The sequence below is a fragment of the Enoplosus armatus genome, chromosome 1 (assembly GCF_043641665.1).
Source record: "Enoplosus armatus isolate fEnoArm2 chromosome 1, fEnoArm2.hap1, whole genome shotgun sequence".
Lineage (NCBI taxonomy): Eukaryota > Metazoa > Chordata > Actinopteri > Centrarchiformes > Enoplosidae > Enoplosus > Enoplosus armatus.
In genome coordinates, this window is record NC_092180.1 from 11613857 (window position 1) to 11623681 (window position 9825).

The 9825-nt window shown below is 38.9% G+C and overlaps 2 protein-coding genes across 2 annotated transcripts; both read right to left on the reverse strand.

Moving 5' to 3' along the window:
- Nucleotides 1-1870: 1870 nt before the first annotated feature.
- Nucleotides 1871-7986, reverse strand: cmtm3 (CKLF-like MARVEL transmembrane domain containing 3). The gene is made up of 5 exons (XM_070909904.1): nucleotides 7870-7986; nucleotides 3803-3958; nucleotides 3551-3646; nucleotides 3323-3440; nucleotides 1871-1899 (listed from the first exon to the last, which is right to left on the reverse strand). The coding sequence occupies exons 1-5, from the start codon at nucleotides 7984-7986 to the stop codon at nucleotides 1871-1873; spliced, it is 516 nt and encodes a 171-aa protein (XP_070766005.1).
- Nucleotides 7987-8275: 289 nt separating this feature from the next.
- Nucleotides 8276-9806, reverse strand: LOC139288447 (proteolipid protein 2). Its single transcript, XM_070909752.1, has 4 exons — nucleotides 9643-9806; nucleotides 9034-9189; nucleotides 8825-8920; nucleotides 8276-8657 (listed from the first exon to the last, which is right to left on the reverse strand). Exons 1-4 carry the CDS (start codon nucleotides 9730-9732, stop codon nucleotides 8529-8531), a joined length of 471 nt encoding a protein of 156 aa, XP_070765853.1. The 5' UTR covers nucleotides 9733-9806; the 3' UTR covers nucleotides 8276-8528.
- Nucleotides 9807-9825: the final 19 nt, after the last annotated feature.

The following is a 9825-nucleotide window of genomic DNA, read 5'->3' on the forward strand; positions in this document are numbered from 1 at the left end:
AAGGAGTATGGTTGAGTTTTGTTTATGTCCAGAGAAAACCATGCATCTCCAGATGTTGAATATTTCTGATAAACTGAAGGATTAAATGTTCCTTCGGGGTGACATTTCTCCAACTTCTTCCAACTAAGCCATTTAAAATGAAATGGGATGTTTGGCAAATTCATTATCACAAAGCTCACGTGGCTGTTTTTCTTAGCTTGAGAAAAGTTAATGGTTTTGGAGATGCATGGTTTTGTACAGGACAGCGAAGACATCACACACTGATAAGCTTCAGCCAAGGCCAGTTCTTTTGCATCTTTTGCCCTGCAGATGTGTGCACATGTAGCTCTCAGCTGGCTTAGATCTTTGAGCATTTTCTCATTTTTAGTCTCAATTTTTTAAGAACAACTTCTGCATATTTCTGCCTAGGCACCATTCAAACTAAATCTTAATATAAATGAAGCCACAGAAATAAATAACTATCAAAACTCTTCCATAAAAGGCACAACAGTGAATATTTATTGGATGTAATTGCAACTTTGGAAGTATTTGCTAGTATATGCTTTCCACATGGAAATTAAAGGCCACTGATGCCAGTTTTCAGTCATCCATTTTCTATTCACAGTGCTGTTGTAACTCTCGTGTAATGCAGTGTCTACTACATAAACAGTCACTGTGGCTTTCTAGTGCGTCTAATTTCTCAGTAGTGGCAGTGGAAGAACCAAACATACATGCAGAATTGACAAAAAAAAAAACAACGTTAATAGACAACCAAAATAAGTAAAGATGTTTTTCAATACAAAAAAGGATTCACATATAGGATATTTAGGATTTAACAAAATAATAATGCATTAAGTGGCTCACATACACACACACACACACACAGGTTGTAAGAAGCACATACAGCAGACAAACTGAAACATAAGAGCAGAGAGTCTCTTAAACTTTAGGTTAACTGAATAGGTTTGAAAATATATCATCATTTCTGTCTCTCAAACATGAACAATTTGGGACATATAAAAAATTTTAAGACCCAGACCAGGTTGTCACGCAGTACAGCACGCCACAGGAACTCTGTCGACCCAAAAGTGGAATTTAAAGGAAGATAAGCACACATTATCCTCAAATTAAAAAAATACACTCTTGAAGAGTTAAGACAATTGGACAGAGGTTGTAACCAGCCAACCTGCAACCAATCGGTTCTATATACTGTACATATGTTTCTTTATAGTAATACTGTAAATGTATAAATGATGATGATGCCTCCTGTCCTTCCATTTTTTATGTAGCGCTTCCATTTTAAAAGGTTGAAACGTCTTTGTTACAGTACAACTTCATTATTAGTACTCGTAAACACTTATTCACTAAGGACATTAATTTAGTGTTGTAGTTTAATGTAAAGAGGGTCACAGTACATGCCCAAAAGTCAATATTAGTCATGATCTCAGATTTAGACATATGCTCCCATATGTAGATCGTACAAATAGCTTCTAAGAACTCAGTATAATGAGACCAAACTATTTCACAGCTTTATGATCATTTAAGTATCAGGTTGATAATGGCATTTATATTTTTCCCAAATCAGCTAAGACACTGGATATGAGTTTGAGGCATGAAAAAGAACAGAGCATTATTTGATAAACTACTTGTAATGACCATACATGTTTGGCTCTACATGACCCCGAACTACTAATAGATAGCACAGCACATAATAAGCCAACAGTCAATGTCACCTTGATGTGATTTCTCCTGTACACAGTATGAATGTAACCTTGTGGCATATTGAAACACTTGCGGATCTTTGCAGATGGCAGCTCAACGGTGGCCGTTTCTCCTGCAAAGGTTTATTTTGTGTGATCAAACATTTCCGCTGGTAAAGATCCCCGTGGTCTCAGTCCGAATCAGAGTCTGAAAACTCATCTAGAAAACAAAAGTGAAAAAAAACATCGCTGGTATCAGAATAAGTGTTAATCCTCCGTGTGGGCTTTCTGTGGAACAGTTACATAAATAAGTCAAACTTTGGCAAGTGTAGTGACTTTCATGCGAGAAAGTAACAAATTGAATAATGTGGTGCACTTGAAGACATTTCCATCGTTTAAACAATGAGAGGACATCATGGATAAAACTATTCTATTTTCATGAAACTACATAACAAGTGCAACCTTTGACGGATAAAACTTTGTTGTTTAAAGAGTTGGTTCACCCACATCACAAAAAGCATATTCACTTCTCCCTAGTGGTATCAGACAGTGCAGATAGTTTTGGTTTTATTCACTGGGGTCTTAAAATATCCACCTGAAACTTGTGCCATCACTGCAATGTATAAACAAACCAGCCCAGAGATAATTTAGAGATGCAAAGTGAAAGAGGCAAAACATAGAGTTTATTGGGGAACTGTCTGTCTATGCTGTAACTTGTGCATTTGTGGTTGCAGTAAAAGGTAGTCCAAAGTAGGAAGGAGGGGGTTGAAACACAAACCCAATTTCATATCTAAATTGAACTCTGCCACGTAAACACAACTTAACCGCAGTAGTTTTATTTGCATCTCTTCAGGCTGCATAAAAATACAGCTCAAATATGTAAGTCAACATTACAAGTTTAAAAAGTGGGTTCACCCAAATTACAGAAAACATGACAGCATGCTCTCTGGATTATCATGGACACCACAAATGAACATATCTCAGAAAGAGATATATCAAAACCTGGGCAAACAAAACCAAAACTATCTGCATGGCTAAATACTGCTAGAGGTGAGTGAGAAAATGTGTTTTATGTAATTTGGACAAACCAACTCTTTAATCCCAGAAAAGGGCAGAGGATTCTTACAGTATAGGCATGTAAACAGTCTGACATGTCTGACATACATACAGAAATGGCCAGTTTCATATATGTCCAACATACTTTTACAGACATATATATTTTTAAACATAAATGCTGATATACAGGATATACATTACGTTAATGGCTGCTCCAACATGAAGTTAAAGTTGACAAATATCCCAAAATATGGAATTTTCTTGTATGTGCATGTACGTTTTGAAATAGTTTGCAAAACAAACGGGGCTACGATGTTGTATTTTTAATAATATGAACATATTCAAATCAAATGTCAAATATAACATATTTTTATGTTGAATATATGTGTGCAGTATAAAGCACAAGATATTCAAACGCCATATAGTTGTAATACATGCATGCCTGAATTACCATATATGTATAAAACAATTTCTGCTACATATCAGCACATATACTTTTTAACATTAAATTATATATCCATATATAAAAACATATACAGTCTATTATTGAAGTTGGCCAAAAATCAGATTTTCATTTGGAATATTACCTTGCTGTCTTGATGGCTCGTCATTGGACTCCCCTCCTTGCTTTAGGAAACTGGCCAGCTCATTAAAAATGAGGTAAAAATCTAAAGCGAAAACGATGGTGGCAATGAACCCAAACACCTGTGAAAAGAAGGACGTTTGATTTCAATACAGTGGAAAAACCATTGGTGAGCTAGAAACTGAGGTTGTTGGACAAAGGCTAAGACTGGACAAATTATGGTTGACATTACCCCAGCAGCCTTAGAGGAACCGTCCACGTATTTGGACACTGCAATTATGGAGATGATGAAGAAGATAATGGAGGCAGTCACACATCTCATGAAATCCTTTGAGAGAAAAGAAAGGAACACCATGATTCAGAGGAAAACTCAGACTTCACTTACTATTTTATGCTTTTTAGCACCAGAATACAGTTTGTCTTATGTACAACAGCATGTACAACCACTGCAAAGTTTAAAATGTTTTTTGAAAATTGCTCTTACCATAAGTGGCCAGAGGAAGCCTTTAAACCTCTCATTGAATTTGGTGGAGTAAGCGAACAACAAGAAGAGAGCAGCCAGGAACTCCAGCAGGGGAACTGTCACAAAGGCTGCCGCCGTGGATGCCGCGAAACACACAAATGATATGAAGGACAGAGCCTACAGAGACAATTAGAGATAGAGAGAGGAAATAAGTTCAACATGTGCTGTATGTTTAGAGAAAAGTTTAAGTTTTGAGCAAAGGGTACCACCATTTGCTTTTGTCATTGACACATTGGTTTCTCCTGTCTTGAATTGATGTATTTATCTATTTCTAAATGAGCTGCTTGAAGGCAATTTGGCATTTTTAATCCAACTGATAAATAAAATGAAGTAGAATCTTCTTTGATCTCCTCCCTTTAATATAATGTTGCACATTGCCCCGAAGCAGTGAGTCAGCTTCAGGCCCACTTCCTGTAAGGAGATACAGCTGTTAAAAGCACTGTTACACTGAATCCCTCTCGTTCTCTCTCACACACAAACACACTTGTGCAAACATCCACAAACACAAGAGGACGTTAAGATGTGTTCTGTGTGTGCAACAAAGTCACAAGTAGTTAAAATGTGAGTAAAGGAGCCTGAGCCCTGTGTTTGACGCTCTCCATTAGAAGGGCTGGACACACCACATCAGTGCAAAGAGAAGGCAAGTCCAGACACTGTAATCTCAAACAGGCCTGGCCATCTTGTCTTTGTCTCAGTCAGTCATCCTACACTGCCCTGAGGGTAGGAACTCCCCCCTGACTGAACCCAAACTGCTGCAGCTGCTGTTCTTTAAACTGAGCAACATCCTGTCAGGGATCCATTAGATTTCCCTGTAATATGATAACACCTACAGGTGAGGTTCTCAGGAGATCCTCGGGTATGTTTGCTTGTGGAGAATAAAGTCTGGGATGTTGGGATGACTATGTTACACTGAAAATTTCAAACAGCACAGGATGAGTTGGCATAGGCCCTACATTTTGTACATTACATAATGATGTGTTATACTATACATGATAAAAAAGAAATTACACATCACATCAGTGATCAGGCAGATTATTTTTCATACTTCAAATTTAAATTAGACTGCTCTATGGATGCAACTAACAATTATTTTTATTATAAATATTTATATATTTTTCTTTTTTGTTAACCGATTAATCGCTTGGTCGCTAAATAGAGTGAAAATAGTGAAAAATGCCCATCACAATTTTCCGAGGGCAGCCCAAAAGCCGAAGATATTCTATTTACAATGAAATAAAACAGAGAAAAGCAGCAAATCCTCACACTGAAGAACCTGGACTCGCTTTCGCTTGATAATTGACTTGAATGATGAAGTGTTTTCTGTCCGATGACTAATGGATGAATCACCTTGTTGTTTTTGTTTTGCAAACTGTAGCAAAGACGAACTGTATTTTGATGTGGGATCAGATGAGAGAGAGAGCATTGTTTTCAAAGCATTGCCCTTAAAAGGTATGGGATGAGTCAAATGAGGAGCGCTGTGAGTGCATATGTGGGCTTTTCAACTCACAACAACATCATAAATCCTGAAGCCAGAAACACAACACATACTGAGCCAAGAAATTTGACTTTCCAATTTATACCACCAAGGGAGGAGGCACACTTTGCACACATTTACCACACCATGTCTCCTTTATTAACGGCTTTTCGCAGCACACTCAGTGTACACCCTGTGATTTCACATTCCTCATCGGGCCTGTTGCTGGCTGAGATTGAGAATCCTAATGAGAAATACACTGCGGTCTGACACACTGTGTGTAATAATGCATGCTCAGCAGGACATGTATCTGACTAATACTCCCAAGAATGGTGAATAGTGCGCTCTCTTTGGAAGACTCACATCGAACAGTTGAGTTCAGTGACTGTGGGCTGATATAACGCTGCCTGAAAGCTTTAAATTGTAACAAAAGGACAAAACAGCTGTGATATTATGTTCCAAGAATAATAGCTTCCCAGCTACAGCAAGGAGGTTAAACACTCACACTGTGCACATGGCACAATACAGCAGGAATATCATTATATGAATAGTAATAATAAACCTACTGTACACTGCACAAAGCTGAAATGAATCCACACCTTTGAACTACCATTAAAACTTAAACTTTAGTTTCTGAGTGCACCCGTTAGTATTGTAAAGGGCCAGTTCACTCAAAATAAAAACCCCATCTCTCACTTACACCTAGCGGTATCGAAGCAGGAAGATAGTTTTGGTTTATTTACCCAGAATTTGGGCCCTCAGTCATAGCGGTGAAGAATTACACAGCATTTAATTTGGACTTTAATTTGCACCTTGAATAATCTACAGACGGCACTGTCAACTGTTTTCAAAGGGACAACTACTTCTGTAAATAGTAGTTCCAGTTAGGGTCAGGTGATATGACAATATTTGATTTCTCAACCATCAGAGATTTCGCCACACTGTTACACTGTTATACTGCGGTAGCTATCCTCTTAACATCTCTGTTTGTAGCTTATTACATGATTGTGGGCAGTGTATCAAATCTATGATCAACACTGTTGACAATATTGGATTTTTATTTAATTCTTGCCTCAATGTGATGAAGAACCATTCCATTCTGTGGACTTTCCGGAGGAATGGGGACACTGTTTCTGTAAATAAATGCAATTTCTGAATGATGTGAGTGCCTCAAATGATATTTTCATCTCCATTATATTAAGGTGGAGGCAGAAATCTCTCAGAGATTAAAACATAGATAAATAAAACCAAAATATGCATGGCTTGATACTTGAATAAATGAGAACATTATTCATAATTTAGCATTTAAACTGACCCCTTTAAGGTCAAAGATAAAAGGAGTTCAACCGTACAAACCATACATTATACATTAAGTCACAGCAGGGTTTCCCCTAGAAAGTAGATTAGCAGAGGTGGTGACTGCTCGGGATGAATTCAGTTAACCTAAATAACAGCCACATTCATTTAAAAAAAGGCACCTATACTATTTTCCTCTGTAGTATAGGTGTATTAATTTTCCCTGATTTTAGCAGAGGTGGTCTTTATTTCAGGTGAGGCAGCCCACCTGATAATCAGAGCATTTCACAAATGTCCTAAAGCTTCGAGTCTCACCACTCAATGCAAGTTTAACACCTACGTGCACAGAGCAGGACACACTTCTGCTGTGTACTGTCAGCAGAAGCCACTGGGTTTTTAGTCTAGTTATACAGAAGCGTTTTAGCCTCGGGCCTGAAGATCACAGTCACATTGTTAAGTAGCAGTAAAGAGGCTGTATTGTGTGAGTGAAGGGGGGGGGGCGTTGAGCTCCATGCATTCACACACAGTGTGTGTACTGTGCTCCAGGCTACATGTTATGGCAACAGAGTGAAGGATGTGACTGGAAGATGAGTGCTCTCTCTCTCTCTCTCACAGGCCAACATGAGCTGAATGTCACATGACACAAATGTGAGGGTTCATACAGCGTTACTGCAACGCCCCCCCCCCCCCCCCCCCCCCACACACACACACACACACACACACACACACACACACACACACACTCTAACACCATCACATTGATACACTACTACTACAGTCTTGCAGTTCCTGGTTTGTTGAAATCTACTTGAACAGTGAATAAAAAATAACTGCTCCAACATTAAATTGCCACTGAGAGACTGAAAGGAGCTCAGACCGTTATTTAGCTGGACCCCTGACAGCATAGAGGACTCTGAACAATGAGTGTCCTCGTCCATAATCCAGAATAAATATTTATTCCCAACTTTCAGAAGTTTACCTCACAGTTGCTATAAAGCCTTACTGCTCCTCCCTCTACTAATGGAAACCTTGTGACGGAAAAATGACTGACCTATATTCAAAATGACAGTTAAACAGTCTGTTAAAAGTTATTTCTAACTTCTGGATTAAAGCAACACATCCTGATAGCTGCCATAACTATTAGAAAGGAGCAGATAAAAGTATCCAAAACGCAGCGTGCTTTGACTTTTGCTCACATCAGACGAAACAACTGCACAGTAGATTTGTTTCAGAAGTGACTCCTCTGCTCATTTCTTACCACTTCAGCAATAAGCAGCATGCCTTTCCTTGAGGAGACGAATTCTTTGCTCGGAAGAACAGAGAGTAGGACAGTCTGGCGCGGCCGATTCGAGCTGGGAGCCTCGATGTCCCCCATGGTTGAAAAGAGATTTTTTTTTAAACTCTCCTCAAACTTCAGACAGCCCAAACTCCACGTAACGTAGCGGATTCCGTGCAAAAACAAAAGAGATAGCCTATGTGGAGGAGGCGTGAGGCTTCTCGGAGGTGGAAACGGAAACAATGACAGCGCGGAAACGCAGCGCGAGCTCCAAAAAAGCTCAACATCTGCTTTCTCCAGATGTGAAATGCGATGCCCCCCCCCCCCCCCCCCCAGCTGCATGCAACACAATCCTGAGCCACTCGGTGGAAACATCCAACTCGTGATGTCACAAGGCAAAGAAACTTCTTTATTGATATTTGTGATTTCCATAAGATTTATATCTAGAAAAAAAAATCTATATTAAACATCTTGCAGCAGCATCAGTTTGAATTACAGCCGGAATCTTAAATATGCTGGAAACTGGTATAAACTTTGTACAGTACGGCCTTACAATAAGTTCAGTTATACAGATTTCAGAGCTGATGGGAAAGTGGTTTTGAACTTGTTAATAATAATTGTTAATAGTATACTGTATTAATTTACTCCAACTGATTGATTCGTTGGTTGTCTTGATTCTGGATTTCACTTCTTGGCTTGTTGAGTGTGATGTTCTTGATAATGGTGTAGCTGTCCACACACAGCAGCCCAGCTGACATCAAACCAACTATCTGCAAATAGAGAGCGGGTGTCAAAATAAAGGCATCACACTGCAGGTCAACACATCCGGGTGTGCAGCACATGTACACAGATGAAAGCAGTGTTTGGATATTTGATTTTATTGACAGTGCATACAGGAAAACTAAAATCCTCATATCAAAATTGAAATAGTTCTCACCCCTCCAACCACAGCGCCTGCGACAGTGAATGTAGTCAGAGCCATCAGGCTCAAGATGATAAGGTAGACTGCCGCAAACACTGAATTAAAAACATCCTGAGGAGAAGAAAAGAACAAGTTTAAAGATGCAACATGGACAGTAGGCTATTCTCTCTATATAAAAAAAACTTGAATTACATTATAATGCTGTGCTGTCAAACATCACCCACAATGAGAGGCCAAAAAAAGAAAGTCAGCCTCTTGTTGAGTTTGAGCGTGTACAGCAACACCAGAAGCAAAGTGATCAGAAACTCCAACATTGTGGCTGCAATGAACTTCGGCGTGGATGCTACAGTGAAACACACAAATGCCACAAGCAGGGTCACCTAAAGCAGAAAAAGACACAATACACATTTGTTTTACTGCAATAACAAAAATATACTTTTCAAAATCTCACACATTTGAATATTAACAAATTATTGAATTGTGACACCATGACTTGAGATTTTTCATTAAAGTTCACGCTTCATACATGCAACATGTTGCAGAAAGAGGAACTGCATTTGCACTAATGTTTCCACATCACATTGACAGAACCAGTTGCTCCTTTAGCCTCTGAAAAAATGCTCTCGGTATGTTGATGTGGGTCACTGCTATAAACAAACTAGTTAACTGAGGTAAACATGTGATGCTACTCATTGCCTCATGTACTGTAACTGTACCCCTTTCTAACATGTACAGGATTAAAGGATACTTTGCCAGCATGTTACAGCATTTCTGTTGCAAACTGAAACATGTTCAATGTTCATGTTCTTTTGGTTACATGCAGACCGTCTCACCATCTCTGCTACTTTCAGGATCCCCCGCTTGGATTTGAGAAAAGCCTTGTCCACGTCCATGGTCGGTCTTTCATTTTGGTCCTCTGACATGGTGGTGTGATTTTATCTGCAAAAGAAAGCTCACTCTGTCTGTTTCCTGAAACAAGCAATTTCCTTTAAGGAAATGACTGTTAGTAAGAATAT